Raw genomic sequence first — 24,917 nt, forward strand, 5'->3', positions numbered from 1 at the left:
GTTCTGGTTCGGAGGTGTATCGAACAAGTTTCCACACGGACATATTAAGTAGTGCACCACACGTTGTGTCAACAATGCACACTGAGGCACAACACACAGCATGCTAACAACGACCGGGCTACTACAAAGTGTAAAAGCCAGAGCTGGAAGACCCTCCTGCATCGTTAAGATCTCCCGTTTGGGAACACTTCGGCTTTGCAGTGCGATACAACAATGGGTAACATGGCTTCAACGAAGAGAAAGACGAACAAACGCAGCTCCCACTGCATTCAAGCAGCTTCTACTCGGCAACTCAGGCAGGGCTAAAGCAATAACAAATGCCGTTGGTGTTTTTACAGCAGCAGATTTAAGACCATAGTGCATTAAAAACTCGATTTTGACCCACTTCTGTGGTGGAAGAACAATGAGCCCACATATCTTCTTACTGCCAAGTTAGCCAGGCACTACCTCACCATACCTGCTACCTCTGTGTCCAGCGAAAGGGTATTTTTCACAGCTGGGGACATTGTAACTGCAAGCAGGTCTGCTCTTTCTGCAGACAATGTGGATAAACTGATTTTTCTGGCAGAAAACATGAAAATTGATTGAAAGTCATCAGGGTTAAAGGCTGGAGGATGGGAAAAAGAAAAGTTAATATGAGGCTGAGTTGACTTGAAATTGTTTAATGCTGCACTTTTTGTATGTAGAAGAAAAGTTTTGTCATTTTATTTAATCTGAGCAACAACTTGAAGCAGTTTAATGTTGCACTTTATATGTGAGAATGTTGCACTTTATATGTAGAAAGGTGTCATGACGCGGAGTCGAACCCGCGTTACCTCAGCGGCTGGAGCTGCGTGTGCCTCTGCTGACAGTGAGCCAAGAGGCGCCTCTGCTGACAGCGCACCAAGAAGCGCCCTCGCTCGTGCTGAGGGCACCACGCCCACGCAGCAACGAGCCTACACGCTATCAATAATCAACACACCTGGACTTGATGAGAGGGAGCAGCATAAAGACCAGCAGACCCGAGGACCCTTTGCCAGAACGTCGCTAACCTTCCAGTAAGCATCATGTCTGACATTCCCTGTTTTCCCAGTGAATTTCTTGCCCTTGTTTTGCTCTATCTCTCTGTTTTCCCCTGGTTCATGTCCTTTTGTATTTCCTCAGTGACTACGCTATCCTTCCTTATTTGTGCCTTGTCACTCAACTCGCATCCGGATTCCTGACTGCTCTCCTCGATCCACGACCTCCCTGCTCGGACCCAGACCACGCTGCCCTGCTCTTGCCCATGACCTCTTGCCTGTCCACGACCTGCCTCTTCGCCTTGCCCTCTTGGATTACGCCGAAAGATACAACCAACATTTACAGACAACAACCCTTGGTAACATTTACATATTTAATATTACACATAGTGAAGTGAAGTGAATTATATTTATATAGCGCTTTTCTCTAGTGACTCAAAGCGCTTAACATAGTGAAACCCAATATTTAAGTTACAGTTAAACCAGTGTGGGTGGCACTGGGAGCAGGTGGGTACTCATTCACTTTGAGTAGCATACACACGCCACGCATTCATCAAAGGTTTTAAATCAACCTTGTAAACCGCAGTCCTGCCCTGGTTGTTGCCTCCTTCCCTGCTCTGGTACACAACAAAAGGTTTGGTTAAGAAACCAATTCTGAGCCTTATCTTATTTAGTTTTTATTGTGTGTGTGTATATATATATATATATATATATATATATATATATATATATATATATATATCTCTGCCTAGAGTCGGGACCCAGGGTGGTCTGCTCGTCTGTGCATCGGTTGGGGGCATCTCTGCGTTGCTGACCTGTCCCTGCTCGGGATGGTCTCCGGCTGGCCCCACTATGGATTGGACTCTCACTATTATGTTAGAAACTGGCTGGCCTGGGAACGCTTTGGGATCCCCCGGGAAGAGCTGTACGAAGCGGCTGGGGAAAAGAAAGGCTGGGCCTCTCTTCTTAGGCTGCTGCCCCCGCAATCCGACCTCAGATAAGCAGAAGAAGATGGACGGATGGTTGGATGGATGGAAGGATGTGTAACACAACTTGATGTTTCTTGAAAACAGCGTCCAGTAGTTGATGTTGTCGCTCCTTCTCCTCTCTTGTTGAACAAAGTTCCTCCTTGTACTCTGCTATCGTTTTTTTTTTCTAACATCACAAATATTTCTTCAACAGCAGCAGTTAGTCGCAGATTCAGCAACACTCACATCATTTGTAATGTAGACATGTTCACACAATAAAAACACTTTACACTTACATTGGATCTCTGCTTTGATGTGTCGATCACTTCCGCCTCTCTTTGTTAGCAGCTAACAAGCTAAGCTAACCAGCAGGCTAGGCTAGCACGTCAAAGTGCACTCAGACTAATGTATCCGCATACAAACAATTAATAAGGACGTTTACTCTGTTAAACGACACACATGTGCACATGTACGTTGTAATTAAGACCTAGAAACCATAATAACCAAAACAACGTATTCTCCGCCAGACGCCATCTTGTTTTGTGCTTCCTCCTGTGTGACGTCATCGACGTGTTCTCAACCGCGGAACAAAATGTTGGCCCAGCACGTGTTTCACTGGGACAATAGTGAGTGGTGCACACTTCCTTCAAACACGTGTTTCACTGGGACAATAGTGAGTGGTGCACACTTCCTTCAAACACGCGTTTCACTGGGACAATAGTGAGTGGTGCACACTTCCTTCAAACACGTGTTTCACTGGGACAATAGTGGGTGGTGCACACTTCCTTCGCCCGGCCACAGAAGACAAAAAAGAGTTGCTGGTGTAACAATAGGAAGAATATATTCCACTCCTCTCTTGTACACGCGGCTTATGAGGTAATATACATGATATATTTTCATATTATTTATCTTATTTACCTCATATGTTGTTCGAAGCTAACGTGCTAGCGTTAGCCCGCTAGCAGGCCTTTGTAGCAAATGCGAGCGTTTTTTTTTGAGGAGTGTATTTTATATGTTCTCTATGAGAATTATATTGACTTATTTAATACTTTAACTGTTTTTTGTTGTATATTACAGTCACGCTTAACATCATTAAATATTTGTTACTAGAAAGAAACGAACGTCTCGTAATTTAAGTCTGGAATAAGTCACATGGTATAATAATAATAATAATACATTTTATTTGGTATAGCGCTTTTCAGTGTACTCAAAGATGCTTTACAGGATGAAAAAATAATTACAAATATTATTATTATAATGACAGTAGAATATTATTGCAGTGGTCTATTTTGTGTTGGTGTCAACTTTATTAACAATAAATATAAATTATGTTTGCATGCACTTCTATTCCTTTGATAACGTCCATCCATTTTCTACCGCTTGTCCCTATTTGGGGTTGCGAGGGGGGACAGGGGGTGTTGGAGCCTATCTCAGCTGCATTTGGTGGACATATCATGGAAATTAAATCAACTGGTGTTTGTTATTACGAAAACACTATTTGCACAATTGTAAGCGATTAATGCTTATTCAGTCAGACTAAAATAAATATTTAATTAAATAAATGTTAAATATGAAAAATGGCTTTAATATACTGCACACAAATTGAATATGCATCAATATTTTGTTTGTAATCAAATCATGAGGTACCCAAATATTCTGATATATATATATATATATATATATATATATATATATATATATATATTAGGGCTGGGTAACGATTAAAAATTGTAATCGAAGTTAATCGCACTATTTCTCCGAGTAATCGCGATTAACTGCATTGTATACACAAAGCCCAATAATGAATTCAAAAGTAGTGTGTAGTGCACCTTTATTGGAATATTCTCTCACATGAACAAAAGCGCCAAAACATTTGTTGTGCAAACACAATTTAAATCAGTCTTTGTTAAACAGTAGCAGTTAAATAGCATATTTTATGAAAATCAACTCAAAAAATGTAAATACAAACATTTAAGCTAATTGCCACTGCCAGGGTATTTAAGTTATCCTGTTTGTTATGGAAAATAAATATAATCTACATACAAATCTCTGAGCCACAATCATAACATCTGAACAGGCAATTTCTGAGGTAACAGCAGAAACATTTTTTTTTATCAGGGTCTTATGTTTAAAAAACCTATATTATAGGTAGTGGGCTGTTTTAGGGAATTTTTTATCAAATTATCCGTAGTAGCAATATTAATAATGTTGTGTTTATTCTGCGTAGTGCACTTAAAATAATTAAGACCATATCTAGGAATTGATATGATGGGAATTTTCCGATTGTTTGCTTGGTGCTTTGATAAACTGAACGCATCATATACATGGTACTATATTGTGATGTTATGAGCCAGGGAAAAAAAGAACTACCCTACCCAGCATGCAACAGGAGTGACGAGCATGCGCGGTAGCCCGGTATAGGTTGTGTCGCCATGACGGAATCTTGTATGTTGTGATATGCACGCTCTGAAAGCAAACGTTAAGAACTCAGCCAACACTCCTGGTCTGCATTATTGATAAATAGACAGACAACACAAATACTCCGCTGCTTCACAGGCCGCTGGATGTAGCCGGCAAAGTATTCCCATGCTAGCTAGCCGGTCTAGCAAGCACGCGTCATTCAGTCCAAAACGGCCCGATCTATCCACATCCAGAATTGTCTGGCGGTCGTAAGTGATCCCGGAGTGACCACGCTGTAAGCCAGCCAGGAAATTTGCAGAATCGTCCGGTATTTTTGCCAAATGTTCCATCTTTACCAAGAGCCCCTCGACGCCGGGCGACGCCATCTTGTTACGAAAAGGCGTTAACAAAATAAAAGCATGTAAACAACATACGCAAATGTGAGATAAAATAATTGTCGGTGTTAATAGAGTGATGAATTAACTCGTAATTAATTTGCCCACCCCTAATATATATATATATATATATATATATATATATATATATTCTCACGCCAGCACATTCCTTAAGGTGTGAGTGAGGTTCAAGCAACATACTATCACACGGCCACACTCGCTGGCACTTGTTACACGTGCTTCGCTGCACTTCTGTTTCTTGTCTGTTGGGCTAAAAATGTTGCTTTTGCAGAAGGAAAAACAAGGAGAGGATATTGCGCGTAAAAGTAAAGCCAACCGACCACAGCTCTGTAGTCCTGGTCACCGTTGACGTGAGGTGGGACTATTTTGGAGGTGCACGTCAAGGTTGGCTGGTAGGTTGGTAGTGGGAGGAGCCAGTTGGCGTCACTTGATGCTGCAGCACAATGACACTTTTATACGTGCAGACTGACTTCATGCAGTCATGACGGTATTAAAATCCCAGCAGGAGGTTTTCCATAAGTTGTTACTTTTTAATCAATAATTAATGTAAATGCAGAAAACAGGATCAATGACACAATTCATAATAATCAATAACTGATGATTATTCCATGTGTAGAAGAACATCACCACAAAGTGGTGTCAGTCCACTTGGAAAATTTTATATTTGATAGACTAAAAAACATTTGACACATCTGAGCTGAAGTTTGTTTGTGTTGTCTTGCGGACGTCCAACAGATGAACGCTCGTCAAGAAGAACGTCCCCTTCAGCAGCAGGAGGATCCACAGCCCCCCCACATTAAAGAGGAAGAGGAGGAAGTGTGGATGAGTCAGGAGGGAGAGTGTCCTGTAGGGCAGGAGGAGGCTGATGTCAGCAAGTTTCCACTGACTGTTGTCTCTGTGAAGACTGAAGAGCATGAAGACAAACCACCTGAGTCCTCACAGCTTCATCACAGTCCAAGTAAGCACAACATCCACATATCATCTAATACAATGTTTGTGACACATGTTCATCCGGGGGACACATTTATCACTAAAGATGGAGATATATTTGCTTTTTAACACCACCATTTAAAAATGAATGCTCATCAATCATCAACAGTGTAATTGCTGGGGTGTAACCATGTGACCTAGAGGCCGTCCTCCTTACCTCACGTGGTCAAATGAAGGCACACATTCAATATGGCTACTATTTATTTACCTTTGGCAGCACATATGTCAGCATATTTCAAAGGTTTAGTGATGAAGATAAGAGCTGTATACCAAGTACCATTTTTTTTTTTTAGTACTGGTTCCTAAAGGCCTACTGAAAGCCACTACTAGCCACCACGCAGTCTGATAGTTTATATATCAATGATGAAATATTAACATTGCAACACATGCCAATACGGCCTTTTTAGTTTACTAAATTGAAATTTTACATTTCCAGGGAGTTTCGTCTTAAAAACGTTGTGTTACGATGACGTCTACGCAAGACGTCACGGGTTTATAGGAAGTATGAGCGCTGCACACACACACAGCTAAAAGTCGTCTGCTTTAACGGCATAATTACACAGTATTTTGGAGATCTGTGTTGCTGAATCTTTTGCAATTTGTTCAATTAATATTGGAGAAGTCACAGTAGAAAGATGGAGTTGGGAAGCTTTACCCTTTAGCCACACAAACACACGGTGATTCCTTGTTTAAAATTCCCGGAGGTGAAACTTTCCTATGGATCAGAGCGCGGTCAAGAGAACATGAATCACGACCACACGTCAACCAGCAGGTTTCGGTGAGATAATTGTGGTTAAAACGTCGCTTCTTACCGGAGAAAAGCTGAGCTTGTGCCATCCATAAAGCTGCCGTCAACTCCTCTGAGACACTGGCGTCAAGACACCCGTGGAGACACACCTCCGACTATCAGGTACTATTTAACTCACTAAAACAATAGCAACACAATAGAAAGATAAGGGATTTCCCAGAATTATCCTAGTAAATGTGTCTAAAAACATCAGAATCCGTCCCAATGCAATCGCGTTTTTTTTTTTTTCTAGTCCGTCGCTATCAATATCTTCAACCACAAATCTTTCATCCTCACTCAAATTAAAGGGGAAATTGTCGTTTTCTCCTGTCCGAATAGCACTTTTTGTTGGAGGCTCCCATTAAAATCAATGTGAATATGTGAGGAGCCCCCACACTTGTGACGTCATCGTCTGCGACTTCCGTTAGAGTCAGGGCTTTTCTCTTAGCACCGAAAGTTGCAAACTTTATCGTGGATGTTCTCTACTAAATCCTTTCAGCAAAAATATGGCAATATCGCGAAATGATCAAGTATGACACATAGAATGGACCTGCTATCCCCGTTTAAATAAGAAAATCTCATTTCAGTAGGCCTTTAATTATGTTGTCCATGAAGACCGTGAAGATTCTGGACTAACGACACAACTATTTGTATTTTTAATTCCAGCTGACTGAGGTAACTATGACACGTTGTCACATTGAGTTCAGCTGCCGCTGCTACACATTACAATCAGCTTTGAATGATGACAAATAAGGAAGCAACCAAAGTTTGATGTGTGTGTTATTGAGAAGAAGATGACATAACTGCATTTCACCTTGCACTGCACACATAGTTGACTTCTTTAAGACTTCAACCTCTTCTGCAAATAGGAATGCTATTTAAAATGCCTCTTTTCCACTTTTTTATTTCCACAAATGACATGTAGTACCGACAAGAGTACCGATAAATACTGGTATCGATAAGGAATATTGATTAGGGTATCATATCCATAAATCTATAAATGTACATCCCTACTGAAGATACAAGCCAGATATTGGTCTCAAGATGGCGGCGCCCTGCTCGGCTGCGGCTGCAGAGGCTCTTGGTAGTAATAGAACATTTTGGCAAATCTACCAGTAATTTCTGTGAATTTCATGGCTGGCTTCCAGCGTGGACACTCCGTAGTAACGTACGACCGCCAGACAATTTTGGATGTGGATGGATCGGGCAGTATTAGACCGAAAGATGCGTATACGTTGGACCTCCTCGCTATCCTGGGAATACTACGCCGGCTACATCCAGCGGCCCGTGAGGCAGCGGAGCCTAGTACCAGAGGGGACCGCAGACAGAGGAGACATAAGCGGTGGGATCAGAAACAGAAACGGAGATGCCGAGCGGGGCTAACAACAAAGCTAAAGGCTAATCCTCACAGAACGCCGCTTCCTTCCATCCTGCTCTCAAATGTCCGCTCACTGGAGAACAAACTGGACTACCTGACGCTGGATTCATATGCAAGACACTGCTGCTGGAATTGTAATTTTCCTGAAGGAACTCTCCTGAAGGAATCAATAAAGTACTATCTATCTATCTATCTAGATGAGAGACTGCTGCGCCATATTTCTCACAGAAACGTGGCTGAAACCATTCTTCCCGGGCGAGGCAGTTAGCATCGAGGAGCTAACTATGTTTCGGTCGGATAGGAGCAGCACTCTCTCTGGTAAATCCCGAGGCGGTGGTGTTTGTATATACATCAATAACAACTGGTGCAACAACGGGAAGAACGTCTCATGTCACTGCTCTCCCGATGTAGAAATATTAACTATAAAATGCAGGCCATTTTATTTACCTCGAGAATTCAGTGCTATGATCTTCACAACAGTGTACATTCCCCCCAGTGCTCACACCAAAGAAGCTTTGAATGCTTTGTGCTGCTCCATCAATGAACTGCAAACTACACATCCAGAGGAAGTTTTCATCGTTGCAGGGGATTTTAATCAAGCTTACATGAAAACAGTTTTCCCTCATTTCCATCAATATGTGAATTTTGCAACCAGGGATGGAAGCAAGCTGGACTTGGTTTATAGTAATATTAAACAGGCGTATAAAGCTGCACCACGCCCCCACCTGGGCTCCTCAGACCATCTATATGTGATGCTAATTCCTGCATACAAGCCCCTGCTGATCAGAAAGCAAGCTACAGTGAAGCAGGTGAGGACCTGGCCAGAGGGAGCAATGGAAGCATTACAAGACTGCTTCGGAACCACAGACTGGGACATGTTCAAGGCAGCCGTCACCGATAATCATAACACATGTGTGGAGGAGTATGCAAAGTCTGTGTCCGCATACATTCAGAAGTGCATGGAGGATGTCAGTGTGATCAGATTAGGGGCGGCATGGCGTAGTGGGTAGAGCGGCCGTGCCAGAAACCTGGGGGTTGCAGGTTCGCTTCCCACCTATTAACATCCAAATCGCTGCCGTTGTGTCCTTGGGCAGGACACTTCACCCTTGCCCGTGGTGCCGCTCACACTGGTGAATGAATGATGAATGAATGATTGGTGGTGGTAGGAGGGGCCGTAGGCGCAAATTGGCAGCCACGCTTCCGTTGGTCTACCCCAGGGCAGCTACAGATGTAACTTACCACCACCAGGTGTGAATGAATGATGGCTTCCCACTTCTCTGTGAGCGCTTTGAGTATTTAACAATAGAAAAGCGCGATATAAATCGAATCCATTATTATTATTATTATTATTATTATCAAGAACATCCCCACACGGGCCAACGAGAAACTCTGGATGGATGAACAGTGAGGTACTGCGTGCAATGCTGAAGGCTCGGAACAAGGCGTTTAAGTCTAGCGACATGGTAGCAGTAAAAACAGCCAGAGCTAACCTGAACCGTGCCATTAAGGTTGCAAAGGTGCTCACAGTCAGAAAGTGCAGGACTTCTTCCAGAACCCCACGAACACTCGACAAATGTGGCAGGGCATACAGGTCATCACGGACTATAAAGCTGCCCCCCGTCCCTGTGACAACAGTATCAGCTTCCTAAATGACCTAAACAACTACTTTGAAAGGTTTGAGGCACTTAACACCCCCCTGGCGAGAAAATCCATCACTCCGGCGAGAAAAAACACCCCTCGCTCTGATGAGCAGCCGCTCAACTTGGACACAGCGGATGTCCTGAATACCCTGAGGAAAGTGAACCCCCGGACCTGATGACATTCCGGGCCAGGTGCTTCAGGGATGTGCAGACCAGTTGGCGGGGGTTCTCACAGACATCTTCAACATCTCGCAGGGAGGTGGTGAAACATCTGGTTGACTGGTGCAGAACCAACAACCTGGTCCTGAACGTCGACAAGACCAAGGAGATCATCGTTGACTTCAGGAAGCACCAGTCCAGCCACACTTCACTCATCATCAACGGCACAGCGGTGGAGATGGTAAGCAGCACCAAGTTCCTGGGGGTGCAGATTACTGACAATATAACCTTGTCCCTACACACCGGAGATCTTGTAAAAAGAGCTCAGCAGCGCATGCACTTTTTGCGTCGGATGTAAAGAGCACAGCTCCCTCCCCCCATTCTCAGCACATTCTACAGAGGAACTATAGAGAGCCTGCTGACCAACAGCATCTCTGTCTGGACTGGAGCCTGCAATGGCTCAGACTGGAAGTCTCTCCAGAGAGTGGTGAGGACGACGGAAAAGATTATCAGGTACCTGAGGCAGAGCAACAGTCCCAGAGCATGATTGACCCCCCACCATGCTTAACAGTAGGAATGGTGTTCTTCTCTTTGTAAGCTTCATTTTTTTCTCCTCCAGACATAACGTTGATTCATAGGCCCAAAGAGTTCCAGTTTTGTCTCATCACTCCATAGAACAGTTTCCTAAAACATTTGGGGTTTGTCCAGATGATTTTTTGGCATACTGGAGTCTATTTTTCTTGTGCCTGGTAGTCAGAAGTGGGGTGCGCCTGGGAGTTTTGGCATGGAGGCCTTCATCTCGTAGTGCGCGCCTTATTGTCTGGGACGAAACCTGCGTTCCCCCCTCTGCAATGTCCTGTTGTAGTTCCTCAGTTGTTACCCGGGGGTTTTTCATCACTGTACGCACACAGCATCCTCTTTCTACCACGCCCAGGTAGTGTTTCCACTGTGCCTTTAGCTTTAAACTTGCGAATTATGCTCCCAACTGTGTCTCTTGGAATGTGTAATGTCTTTGCTATTTTCTTATATCCATATCCTTTCTTATGAAGAGAAATGACCTCCTCTCTTGACTTCTTTGACCACTCCCTGGACTTCACCATGTTGCAAATACACCATTGACCATCTACAAGAAGCTGAGCGTCAGTCTTTTTCAATCACTTTAATTGTTGCTCGTTATGGTTCTAATCACATCTACAGGTGTGTTCAACACCTGATTGAAAAGACCTTATTCAAATTCTGTTCTTAAGAGTTATGATCTGCAAGGGGTTGAATAATTTTGTCAATGAGATATTAAGAAAAATGTCCTTTTTTGGTATTTTGTAAAATACAGTGTTACGATTTGAGTTGCATTTATCTATTTGAAACATCTTTATTTGATATGACTATAAACAAAATACGGAATAAATGTCCAACTTTCTAAAACACCAAAATTGTGTGGCGGTTTAATAATTTGGATCACAACTGTATATCTGCACCTTATTGTTTTTTTTATCCTGCACTACCAAGAGATAATTCAACAAAATTGCGTTCTTATTTGTACTGTAAAGTTCAACTTTGAATGACAATAAAAAGGAAGTCTAAGTCTAAATATCTTATAAAAAAATAAAATCATTTTTTTATTTGGATTTAGTTACTTCTCCGCTGTCCAGCAATGTCTCAACACCTTTGAGAGATGATTTAATCTAGTTCATTTCTACTAATTAGCTATGTTTTGTTGATATCAAACATCAGAATCAGACATACTTTATTAATCCCTGAGGGGAAATAAACATTTTCAGCACAATCCCATTCAAGGTCAGACAAACATTCCAGGGAGACAGAACAGGATCGCTGACGGGTCTGCCAACTTGCGGCGCCCCTTGCAAAAAAGGTGAGATACATACATGTAAACAAGTGGGGGCAATGTGAGAAAAAATTAAAAATCGGTCTCAGCCTGGGCCCCTGGAGAGGGGGTCCAGACTGAGGCCAAGGGAAAAAAACAACTTATAGCCCTAGCATACATCCCTCTTTCATGTGTAAGAGGGAAACATCAAAGAAGACAAAGGACATTAAAAGAGCAGAGCTGATGCAACCAGACACTTCTACATACATACATGAATAAAAAGTAAAAGAAACAAATACACTGTGGTGGCTTTTGCGGTGTCCCACGCCATCGTCTGCTGGGGTGGAGGGAGGATGGCCAGAGACGGGAGCAGACCCAACAAAGCAACCAAGAGAGCCGACTCCACTCTCGGCCGCCGACCAAGTCTCGGCCAGTGTCCAGTCCGCATGGATGAGTGAGGATATGTCCAAAGAGACCGAGGTGTCCGATACCTGCTCATTCAGCCAAGACACTGTGAAGCTTTTCCGTCCCGGCGCTCAGTGCTAGCTCCACAGTCCTGTCTCTTCATCTGCATCTCCTCCAGTCTCTCCAAACGGATTCTGGTGTGGCAGAGACCCAGCAGCTGGTCTCCATGGCCAAAACGCTCCAAGGAGGCAGATCCAGAAGTTCACAAAAAAGCTTCGCAGAAGTCACGAAAGTGCCACCCCTTGTCACACAGTCCCAAAGGGTCCGGACCAAAAGGCAAAAAAAAAAATATATATATATATGTATATATATATATATATATATATATATATATATATATATATATATATATATATATATATATATATATATATATGTATATATGTATATATATATGTATATATGTATATATGTGTATATGTATATATGTATATGTATATATATATATATATATATATATGTATATGTATATGTATATATGTATATGTATATATATATATATATATGCATATGTATATGTATATAAACACATGAAAAGAAGATGGAAACACAAAAGGATGACACAAGAGCACAGAGCTCCTGCCAACAGCAGCCACTACAGGGTCGCCATCTTGGGGGGGGAATTGCAGCATACAAGCTACAACAACACAGAAATCGTAAAAGTTTCCTAAAGGAAAATGTTCATATTTAAATAAGTAGAGTAAATAAATCATAAACAGGATTTTACAGTTTAAATGCAAATGTTGATGCTCCTCTTAGACACTGTTCTTTGTTCTCTTTCGGGTGTACAAGCAGCTGTCTTGTTTGTATGTAAGTGTTTTACTGCTGTGTTTATTTTTTTCATGAGTTTTTGTATTGCTTCCCTGATGTACCGTATGGTTTTGACATCTTGAAAGTCAACGTGGGGACTGATAAAATCCTCAGAGACATTATCAGAATATATGCAGGACAAAGTGTCATGTGACTGGGTAAATCTGGACTTTTCTAAAGCATTTGTTCGTCTAACTTGTGTATTGAAGAACATTTCCCTGAGCAGCAAGAGCGGACCTCAAGGATGGAGCAGAATCAGTCACAACCCCTTGTATTAAAAAGGAAATGGAGGTTCTGCAGTACCCCAAGATTAAAGAGGAAGAGGATTCAAAGCAACCCCACATTAAAGGGAAGGAGGAGCCAGATAGCTCTCACATTAAGGAGACAAATGAATCACAGCCCTCCCTTACCTTACAGAGAAAGAGGAGTCACAGCTCTACTCACAATAAAGAGGAAGAGTAGGACTCACTGACTTTTTGCTGCGTCAACACAGAAAAAGGTTAAGTGAAATAACTTAGATGTTAACTATCGGTCAATAATGCTTGTCTTTCTCTCAAACAGACAGGGCTTTACTGTCCGTAACACACACACACGCACGCACACGCACGCACGCACACATCGCAAAATGAGCTAACGTTACGCTAAAAGCTAATCAGCCTTCACCTCAAGGACTGTGAGCGAGCTGAGCTACCGCCTATACCTCCAGATCGTCAACGGGCTCATAGTGATGTTACAAGTAGTTGACTGGGAGGTGTTTATTATGATATGGGGATCGTCCGCTGCATTATGCTCACCTGCTGAACACCTTTCTGCTAACATGCACCGTCTCTCCTCTCTGCCTGCCTCTGCCGTGAGCCCTGATTCCATGCACTCTGAATACGCACTGCTGATTGGCTCTTACCGCTTTGCCTGTAACCAATCAGATGGTTGTGTGGGTGGGACAATGCTGGGGGCTGCAGAGACATAGTGACAGAGACAGAGGCAGTACGAAGCGTACCAGCTTGTTAAGACTTTAGTTTAGCACAAAATGATAATATCAATACGTCTAATGAAGTCAAATACAAATAAGGCAACAAGAGAAGTATCCTACACTTCTCTTTTGTAAAGTAAATGTGAACATGCGATATGGGCATCTACATCGACTATATGATTTGCCTGAGAAGCCGGACAGGACAAAAAAACAAAAAATGTTTTGGTTTTTTTAAGACTTTAGTTTAGGCGGTGGGTAATGTGTTGATGTTGTTAACGTGGCCTGGCAGTATAGCTCGGTTGGTAGCGCGGCCATGCCAGCAACTTGAGGGTTCCAGGTTCAATCCCAGCTTCTGCCATCTGAGCCATTGTGTCCTTGGGAAGGACACTTTACCCACCTGCTCCCAGTGCCACCCACATTGGTTTAAATGTACACTTCCACGTGATGTAGAACAGTAGTACCACATTTTAAACATACACACACATCTAAAGAATATAAAAATAAATATATTTGGTGGGCCAAACAAAATGACTCGGGGAAACAATGTTTGGTATGGGCCATATGACTTAAAATCTATATCTTAATAACAATATATGTCACGATATATCATTTGGTATATGATTGCTAATAAAATAATTTCAAAATGGGTTACAAAAGCTCCTAATTTGGCAGCTGACATATGCAGTAACATATTGTGTCTTTTCTAATTGTATTAATTTGGCGAAACAATTATTATTAATGTACTTGTTTATTTACTGTTAATATCTGGTTGCTTTATTTGAGAAAATAATACTGGAAATGATGAAATATTTTACTGCATATTTCATCAACTAAATTAGGAGCCTGTGTAGCCTGTTTTAAAACGGTTCTATTAATAATTCTATAAGAAATAATATATGACAGAATCAATTTTAAACCATCAACCGTCTATCCATAGTAGAAAGTCCTGTTGTGCTGGTTTGTTTTTCCTTCCTGTGAATAATGTTGTAAAGAGCAGCGTGTTTGTGCGTCACTGAGATTTCAAGACAGTTCATACGATAACTTGTTTTTCCTAAGTGCATGTAAAAGTACTGAATGCATTGTGTGACTGAGCAGAGATGGATGTTTCTAAAACGTGTTTGTCTTCTTGTGGCCTGCAGACGTCTGTGAAGAACATCTTCTCCCTGAGCAACAGAAGTGGAGCTTCAGGATGGAGCCACAGCCCTCCCACATTAAAAAGGAAAAGAAACACCCACTGATCCCCCATTTTAAAGCGGAAGAGGATGACCCACTGACCACTCACATCAAAGAGGAAGAGGAGGACTCATTGACCCCCAATTTTAAAAAGGAAGAGGAGAAGCCACTAATAACCCATTTTAAAGAGGAAGAGGAGGACCTACTGACCCCTTACTTTAAAGAGGAAGAGGAGGACCAAGAGCCGCCGCACATTAAAGAGGAAGAGGAGGACCAAGAGCCGCCGCAGATTAAAGAGGAAGAGGAGGAAAAGGGCATCAGTCAGCCTAAATGGTTGGAGGAGTTCCCAGTGACTGGTGTCCCTGTGAAGAGTGAAGATGATGAGGTGAAAGGTGAAAGTGAGGAGAGGGGAGGGGGGGAGCCTCCAAGCAGCAGCTCAACACAACACATGACAACAGAAGCTGATGGAGACCACTGTGGAGGATCACAAGCAGACAAGCTCTTAGCTCCACTATCAGATAGTGAGGACACAACGTCACACTCTCCTGACACTGATGATGAAGACTCTAAAGATGATAAGACATGTCACACTGACAACACTCACTTCAAATGTTCTCACTGTCACAAAACTTTTAAATATCCTAGTAAATTGAAAAGACACATGAGAACACACACTGGAGAAAAACCTTTTTCATGTTCAATCTGTAGTAAAGGTTTTGCAGAAAGTCGATATTTGAAAGAACATATGAGAACACACACTTGTGAAAAACGTTTTTCCTGTTCAACCTGTGGTAAAGGTTTTACACAAAATCAGAGTTTGAAAATACATATTAGAACACACACTAGAGAAAAACCTTTTTCTTGTTCACTCTGTAGTAAAGGTTTTACACAAAGTATCAATTTGAAGGTACACATGAGAACACACACCAGTGAAAAACATTTTTCCTGTTCAATCTGTGGTAAAGGTTTTAGAGAAAGTCAACATTTGAAAAGACACATGAGAACACACACTGGTGAAAAACCTTTTTCATGTTCAAACTGCGGTAAACATTTTACTCAGAGGCCAGATTTAAAAGTACACATGAGAACACACACTGGAGAAAAACCTTTTTCATGTTCTATCTGTGGTAAAGATTTTACTCAGAGGCCACATTTGAAAGTACACATGAGAACACACACTGGAGAAAAACCTTTTTCATGTTCAATCTGCGGTAAAGATTTTACTCGAAGGGAAAATTTCAAAAAGCACATGAGAATACACACTGGAGAAAAACCTTTTCCTGTTCAATCTGCAGTAAATATTTTGCGCAACGGCACTATTTGAAAGAACACGTGAGAACACACACTGGAGAAAAACCTTTTACATGTTCAGTATGTTGTAAAAGTTTTTTACAAAGTCAGCATTTGAAAAGACACATGAGAAGACACCCAGGAGAGAAAGTGTTGAGTTGCAGTGTGTGTGGTGAAAGATTGTCTTCTAAGTACCAGTGTAAGAAACACAAGTGTGCTGGTGAGAACAGCAGCAGCAAATGAAACTGCAGGATTTGAAATAAACTGTCCAGACTTTAACTTTGACCTTCTAAAAACATCAGCACATAGTTTCTAAGATTTATAGATGAGATATTTTAGATTATTACCTTTTTTCAGTCAAGTACTACACATGACAAGTGTTTTTTAAAGTTGTTCATGATTTATCCCCCTTTTTTAGAATTCCTCAAACATTATCAATTTCAGAAAACATGGGAACGTTTGGAATGTTTGGGAAAAGTTAATTATGTACATCATCCCACAGAGCTTTACTGTACATCCATCCATTTGTTCTACCACTTGTCTCTTTCATTTTATATGTATAGCATTTAATCACATACTTTTCCGCCAAAGGGTGTTGTGTTTTGGAGGAACTCCTTCTGTCAGAGTGCTGTTCACACTTCTTTTACTGCGGAAATCTACTCACAAAAACAATCCAAACAGTAGGTAACAAAAAACGATGGTGCGAAAAAGAGAAGACTAAATGTGCATTTTGGAAAAAATAACAAAAGCTACTTCTATACACAAATAAAGTCAACTTGGTTTGGAGTTACAAGACGTGCACACTACAAAACAACACCAAGATGGATGGCACTGGGAATGGCCAAGGTAGCAAAATACTCAAAGCATAGAATCAACTGGCGTGGAGTAGAATCGCCGAGTGCCATCCAGCTGTCAAGGTGCTGCTTAAGTAGCACCAGGGTCAATTGGAAGCAGCTGTGCACGTCCCACAACTCCGCCCACAAGGGCAACACAGGGACTTTAGGAGGAAGGAGAAATGTAAGAACAAGGTCAACTGCACCAAAAGACGAAAACTGACTGTTGGAGCCAAATTTCCTTATTTGCTTATATTGTTTTTATTTTGTTTTCTCTGATTGATAGCTGGCTTCAGTTCATGCTGAATGTCCCTTTCTGCAGATTGCTCCGTCCACTTCCTGTTGAGAACCAGGAAGTGTTGACAGGGATGGGACTGTTGCTATGGTGCGGTTGCCATGGTAGCCTCCTTTAATTGTGTTCAGCTGGGAACACTGGGGGGTGATTGCATGGAGGACAAACAGTTTTGGAGCGTGTGGTGTGGTGTGTGGTCAGGTCTCACTGCTGTGACAATGTGCCATTCAAGGTCAGCATACATAATGTTCTAGAACCTACTTTTCATTTCATTTTGATAGCTTGGAATAAAGGGATTGTCATATCCAAACACATTTCTACAGTACTGGACATTCAATCATCAAACTGGTCAACACAGTATCAGTATCAGTATCAGTATCAGCCCAAAGGTAAGTGCTGTACAATGAGAATAAAATGCCTCATAGCCGATTATACAAATGTGATCAATTCATCTAGATACTGTCCTGCCACAGTGAATAGGTTTCCCTGCGAAAGGGCAAAGTCCTTGCAGGGTCTTTTGTCCTAATGACTGTCTGGATAAAGTGAGGAGACTATAATATAGGAAAACAATTTATTTTTACAAATAAACTAGAATAAATAACACATTTTTACAGGAAGCTAAATTGGACAGAACACCTGCATCATCTTCTCAACAACACCCACATTCTTACAAACAACATATTTAAGAATGGTGGTGTTAAATACAAAGTGCATTCAGATACAAATATTTTTGATGTTTACTCTATTAAAGGACATATATGTGCACATGTATGCACTGATTAAAATATTTTCACACAACAAAGTGTGAATACATGTTATAAAGTGTGGGGTTGAGTTATAATTGATATAATACAACTAGGTATGGCAAAGGCATTTTGTTTACTTGCCAACTATTCAAATTATATTTAATATACATATTTATATAATGTCATGTAATATGACTTCAACATTATTTTTGTTAAAATAAGAGTTTATTTGCTAACCAGTTCTACTTCTATTTATTTTATTTTGTTATTGAACAATTAAACACACATAAACAATGTTTAGACACATTAAGGTACTTTCAATACAATATGAGTGTCAGGCCTTGACATGGATTGAGTGTGCTCCTTCGACGCAGCGGGATTACAGGACGAGCCAGGCGTGAATTCAGGTACATGTTTTTATTTAAACACTCTAATCAAAAATAATCAAACTAAGGGCGCTCACAAAGAGGAAGAAACTTGGCTAAACAGTACAAACGTGAAACAAAAACACCTGCTCAAGGGCATGAAAGAAAATTTAACTATAAACTTAAACAGCACGATGGCAAGACTAAAGACATGAAACAAAAGAGTGCACTGTGGCATAAATATATAAACTTACTCGGCATGGAACTGTGGACAGGGCGTAAAGGTTTGGACAGCATGGGTAGGGTGCGTGTGAGTGTGAAGATCCCAGGACGAAGACAAGAAAAAGAGTGACTTAAATAGCTGTGACTATTAGTGAAAACAGGTGTGAGGCTGAGAACAGGGATGTGACAGGTGAAAACTCATGAGGTTGGCATGGAAACAAACAAAACCAGGAAGTGCAAAACGTGACTGATTGTCCAAAATCAAAAACATAACATGACAAAACAAAACATGATCCATAGGTGTGACAATGAGTCAATGTTTTTTCAATATTTTACACAGCAATATAAAAAAAAACATCACCATCCATCCATCCATCCATCTTCTTCCGCTTATCCGAGGTCGGGTCGCGGGGGCAACAGCCTAAGCAGGGAAACCCAGACTTCCCTTTCCCCAGCCACTTCGTCTAGCTCTTCCCGGGGGATCCCGAGGCGTTCCCAGGACAGCCGGGAGACATAGTCTTCCCAACGTGTCCTGGGTCTTCCCCGTGGCCTCCTACCGGTTGGACGTGCCCTAAACACCTCCCTAGGGAGGCGTTCGGGTGGCATCCTGACCAGATGCCCGAACCACCTCATCTGGCTCCTCTCCATGTGAAGGAGCAGCGGCTTTACTTTGAGTTCCTCCCAGATGGCAGATCTTCTCACCCTATCTCTAAGGGAGAGACCCGCCACACGGCGGAGGAAACTCATTTGGGCCGCTTGTACCCGTGATCTTATCCTTTTGGTCATGACCCAAAGCTCATGACCATAGGTGAGGATGGGAACGTAGATCGACCGGTAAATTGAGAGCTTTGCCTTCCTGCTCAGCTCCTTCTTCACCACAACGGATCGGTACAACGTCCGCATTACTGAAGACACCGCACCGATCCGCCTGTCGATCTCACGATCCACTCTTCCCCCACTCGTGAACAAGACTCCTAGGTACTTGAACTCCTCCACTTGGGGCAGGGTCTCCTCCCCAACCCGGAGATGGCACTCCACCCTTTTCCGGATGAGAACCGTGGCCTCGGACTTGGAGGTGCTGATTCTCATTCCGGTCGCTTCACACTCGGCTGCGAACCGATCCAGTGAGAGCTGAAGATCCCGGTCAGATGAAGCCATCAGGACCACATCATCTGCAAAAAGCAGAGACCTAATCCTGCGGTCACCAAACCGGAACCCCTCAACGCCTTGACTGTGCCTAGAAATTATGTCCATAAAAGTTATGAATGAACAGAATCGGTGACAAAGGACAGCCTTGGCGGAGTCCAACCCTCACTGGAAATGTGTTCGACTTACTGCCAGCAATGCGGACCAAGCTCTGGCACTGATCGTACAGGGATCGGACCGCCACAATAACACAGTCCGATACCCCATACTCTCTGAGCACTCCCCACAGGACTCCCCGAGGGACACGGTCGAATGCCTTCTCCAAGTCCACAAAGCACATGTAGACTGGTTGGGCAAACTCCCATGCACCCTCAAGAACCCTGCCGAGAGTGTAGAGCTGGTCCACAGTTCCACGACCAGGACGAAAACCACACTGTTCCTCCTGAATCCGAGGTTCGACTATCCGACGTAGCCTCCTCTCCAGTACACCTGAATAAACCTTACCGGGAAGGCTGAGGAGTGTGATCCCACGATAGTTGGAACACACCCTCCGGTCCCCCTTCGTAAAGAGAGGAACCACCACCCCGGTCTGCCAATCCAGAGGTACCGCCCCCGATGTCCACGTGATGCTGCAGAGTCTTGTCAACCAAGACAGCCCCACAGCATCCAGAGCCTTAAGGAACTCCGGGCGGACCTCATCCACCCCTGGGGCCTTGCCACCGAGGAGCTTTTTAACTTCCTCAGGGACCTCAGCCCCAGAAATATGAGAGTCCAGAATCGCTTCGAAGCCGTCCGGAAGTCGTTTTCCATGGCTTCCCCGAACTCCTCCCATGTCCGAGTTTTTGCCTCCGCTTCCGCTGAAGCTGCACACCGCTTGGCCTGTCGGTACTTGTCCACTGCCTCCGGAGTCCTATGAGCCAAAAGGACCCGATAGGACTCCTTCTTCAGCTTGACGGCATCCCTCACCGCTGGTGTCCACCAAGGGGTTCTGGGATTGCCGCCCCGACAGGCACCAACTACCTTGCAGCCACAGCTCTGATCTGTCGCCTCGACAATAGAGGTGCGGAACATGGTCCACTCGGACTCAATGTCCAGCACCTCCCTCGTGACATGTTCAAAGTTCTTCCGGAGGTGGGAATTGAAACTTTGTCTGACAGGAGACTCTGCCAGACGTTCCCAGCAGACCCTCAAAATGCGTTTGGGCCTCCCAGGTCTGTCCGGCATCCTCCCCCACCATCGCAGCCAACTCACCACCAGGTGGTGATCGGTAGAAAGCTCCGCCCCTCTCTTCACCCGAGTGTCCAAAACATATTATTGTACATGTTATACTGTACAATTGAATAAATCAGAAACTGATGACATAGTGCTGTATTTTACTTCTTTATCTTTTTTTCAACCAAAAATGCTTTGCTCTGATTTACTTGAATTAAAAAAAATGTTCCCAGGGGGTACATCACTGAAAAAAGGTTGAGAACCACTGTTGTAGTAATTTGCTCCCTGGCCCCCAAAGTCCTAGTGGCAGGTGCTAACCACCGACAGGCAATCAGCCTAATTCTTACCTGTATGATAAGGCTATGGAACGCCTCTACCTTGGAAGTCTGGTGTTTACTCGACAGCATGGCGATATCTTTCAGCAGGGACTTGTTGTTGACAACCTCCTCCAGTTTCACTGCTGAGCGTGAGACTAAACATACATTTAAAATAGAACAATGTTTATACAAAATGTTCCAGTCAACTTGAAAACTGGTTATCTATTCACAAGTTTATCTGAATTTTTTGACTTTCAAAAGATCCATCCATCCATTTTTCTACCGCTTATTCCCTTTGGGTTTGCGGGGGGAGCTGGTGCCTACCTCAGCTACAATCGGGCGGAAGGCGGCGTACAGCCTGTACAAGTCGCCACCTCAACGCAGGGCACTTTCAAAAGATGTGCAGTAAAATATTGCTATTCCCTCACTGCTTTCGGGCAACTTATTTGCCTACTTACTTGGTTTGAGACATTTCTTTTGCATACTTCTACCGTGCAGTTGTCCAAGAGCACAAATTGGGAAGAGGTGGCCATGGTCCTTGTGGATGTTCTGAATGTGTCTCTCCACAGACTTCCACTAGGCAACCAGAAGTTCCCCCTCTCCAGGCGGTGTAGACGCTGCACTCCCATGCTGTTCAGCACTTGCAATACCTTGCCAGAAGATCCGCCAGCCAAGAGAATGCCAGCAGATAGCAGGATGTTGCCCGCGGCATAAGGGCCAATGTTTGGCTGGCTGCTCCACCTACTCCTCCGGTCACATGATGTACATTGTATGGTCATGATCAGCTGTGTACCGTTCCAATCCCAAGAAGGGCTTATGTCCTGGCTGCCACAGGCTGGACAGTGACACCACTTGACGAGACTCTGGAGGCACGACTCAAAGATGATGTACTTCGGTACCTTGTGGGCGCCCTCTTCCCGCATCTTGGGAGTACGTGTGGGATCTGGCGGCCCGTCAGATTGACACGGATCCGACGTCGATGACCCACTCGGCACGTAGCTGACATCGGAAGAACCACTATCAGGACTTGATGCTGGTCCTTCATCAAACAATGCAGGAGGTGGTCGTAGCTTGGCTTGCATTCCAGACACACCTGGAGATGCTATGTTGGGCTGCATCTCGGGGCTGCTGCACTTGACGATGGGACTTCACTAACCCTGGCTGGCCCAGCTCTAACCCTCTCGAGGATCTCTGGGGTCACCTGCTGTCCTAGCAATAAAATAAAACACAAGTTGTTTTATATAATCTGTTAAATTTGAACTAGGATCACATACTAATTATTATCTTTGAATCCACTGCTTTCCACCAACAGCTTTCTTCTTCGTAGTCTCCATTATTAATTGAACAAGTTGCAAAAGATTCAGCAACACAGATGTCCAAAATACTCTGTAATTACGCGTTGAACAGAGACGACTATTAGCCGTGTGTGGACGTGAGCCAAGATGTCCCCAACAATTTGTGACGTCACGCGCACGCGTAATCATAAACGTCATCATTCCGCCACGTTTTAACTCCGAGGGAAATTTAAAATTGCAATTTAGTAAACTAAAAAGGCCGTATTTGCATGTGTTGCAATGTTAATATTTCATCATTGATATATAAACTATCAGACTGCGTGGTGGCTAGTAGTGGCTTTCAGTAGGCCTTTAAAGATGTTCTGTGAAAAACTTGAACAAAATAATGCACAATGAAGAAAAACAATTAATGTGCTCAGTTTGTAATAAAATATTTTCTGTGAAAAACTTGATAAACAAAAGTATGCGGATTGGAGAATAAACATTCAAAAGCTCAGTTTGTAAACAAGGATTCTCTGCGAATAATCTATTGATAACAGATTAAAAAAATACACACAGAAGTAAAAACATTATTGTGCTCAGTTTGTAATAAAATAGTCTTTGTGAAAAAACTTGATGAACAAAATAATGCACACTGAAGAAAAAACATTAATGTACTCAGTTTGTGATAAAAGATGCTCTGTAAAAAAAAGTGCTAACAGACAAAAGAATGCACACTCGGGAAAAACCATTAATGTACTCAGTTTGTGAAAAAGGATTCTGCGTGAAGAAACTTTTGATAACAGACAAAATAATACAAACTAAAGAAAAACCATTAAAGTGCTTGGTTTGTAATAAAAGATGCTCTGGAAAAAAACATGATAACAAGCAAAATAATGTACACTGGGGAAACACTCATGTGCTCAGTTTGTAAAAAAAAGGATTATCTGTGAAGAAACTATTGATAACAAATAAAACAAATGACACACTGGGTAAAACCATAAATGTGCTTAGTTTGTAATAAAAATATTATCTGTGAAGAAACGTATGATAACAGACAAAAAATTACACAAAGTAGAAAAACCATTAATGTGCTCAGTTTGTAATAAAAGACTCTGTGAATAAAATTTAGCTAACAAACAAAATAATACACACTGGAGAAAAACATTAAAGTGCTCAGTTTGTAATCAAATGTTATCTGTGAAGAAAGTCTTGATAACAGAAAAAATTATGCACACTGAAGAAAAGCCATTAATGTGCTCAGTTTGTTACAAAGATGCTGTGTAAACAAAACTTGATAAACAAACAAATTCACACAGGAGAAAAACACATTAATGTGCTCAGTTTGTAATACAAGATTCTGTGTTGAAGACTTTAAGATTCTATGCACACATGGAGACAAACCATTAATGTGCTCAGTTTGTAATACAAGATTCTGTGTTGAAGACTTTAAGATTCTATGCACACATGGAGACAAACCATTAATGTGCTCAGTTTGTGAAAAAAAAAAAAAAAAGATGCTCTAAGAAAAACTTGATAAACAAAAGAATGCACACTGGAAAATCAAGTGCTCAGTTTGTAAACAAAGATTCTCTGTGAAGAATCTATTAATAACAGATTAGAGAAATTCTAAAGGAATCATAATTAAAGTGAGAGAGTATAAATTGGCCAGATGTGGATGACATTTTAGTCTTCCTCTGGCACCCAACATACTCTCTTCCTAAATGAATGCACTCATTTGAACGGTAGGGTCTATTATCAGGATATAAAATCAACATCGGTAAAACTCAACTCCTCTCGTATAATTATAACCCAGAAGCAGTGAAATTATGTACAAAAATCACACACAAAGGAATATTTTCTTATATTGTTTTTTTAATCTCTATAGTTCAAGTTTTACTTAGCTATTGTCTCCATCCAAAATGGATGGAGACAATATATATATATATATATATATATATATATATATATATATTTATACCCCCTGATATGTCTTTTAAATACCTGGGCCTCATTTTATCAAAATATATAACAACATTATCAGTATAAAATTATCTACCCATACATAAGAAAATAAAAGATGACATAGCACGATGGAACTTAATTCCTTTTTTTCGCCTTAGCTGTAAAATTGATTGTATTAAAAGGAATGCACTTCCAAGACTGCTGTACCGATTTCAAACTCTGCCAATAGAGATCAACAAAAAATAATTCAGCTTCATGTAGTGTAATGAAAGATTAAAA

At 42.1% G+C, this 24,917-nt stretch overlaps 1 protein-coding gene across 3 annotated transcripts; it reads left to right on the forward strand.

The window, feature by feature from the left end:
• The first annotated feature begins 2,706 nt into the window (after positions 1-2,706).
• On the forward strand, positions 2,707-17,711 carry LOC133546969 (oocyte zinc finger protein XlCOF6.1-like). 3 transcript variants are annotated; one of them, XM_061892818.1, is made up of 3 exons: positions 2,707-2,842; positions 5,518-5,740; positions 14,943-17,711. In XM_061892818.1, exons 2-3 carry the CDS (start codon positions 5,518-5,520, stop codon positions 16,298-16,300), a joined length of 1,581 nt encoding a protein of 526 aa, XP_061748802.1. In that variant the 5' UTR covers positions 2,707-2,842; the 3' UTR covers positions 16,301-17,711. The 3 variants fall into 3 exon arrangements, with proteins under 3 accessions (XP_061748802.1, XP_061748804.1, XP_061748803.1); XM_061892820.1 differs by lacking the exon at positions 14,943-17,711 and adding an exon at positions 10,786-11,115; XM_061892819.1 differs by lacking the exons at positions 2,707-2,842; positions 5,518-5,740 and adding an exon at positions 6,545-6,682.
• The last annotated feature ends 7,206 nt before the right edge of the window (positions 17,712-24,917 follow it).

Source organism: Nerophis ophidion, unplaced genomic scaffold (assembly GCF_033978795.1).
Source record: "Nerophis ophidion isolate RoL-2023_Sa unplaced genomic scaffold, RoL_Noph_v1.0 HiC_scaffold_53, whole genome shotgun sequence".
Classification (NCBI taxonomy): Eukaryota; Metazoa; Chordata; class Actinopteri; order Syngnathiformes; family Syngnathidae; genus Nerophis; species Nerophis ophidion.

Excerpts from the sequence above, each read along its gene's own strand:
- LOC133546969 (XM_061892818.1), top strand. The coding sequence starts at position 5,518 with ATGAACGCTCGTCAAGAAGAACGTCCCCTTCAGCAGCAGGAGGATCCA. Across the intron at positions 5,741-14,942 it reads ACAGCTTCATCACAGTCCAA|ACGTCTGTGAAGAACATCTT; the intron begins GTAAGCACAACA and ends TGTGGCCTGCAG.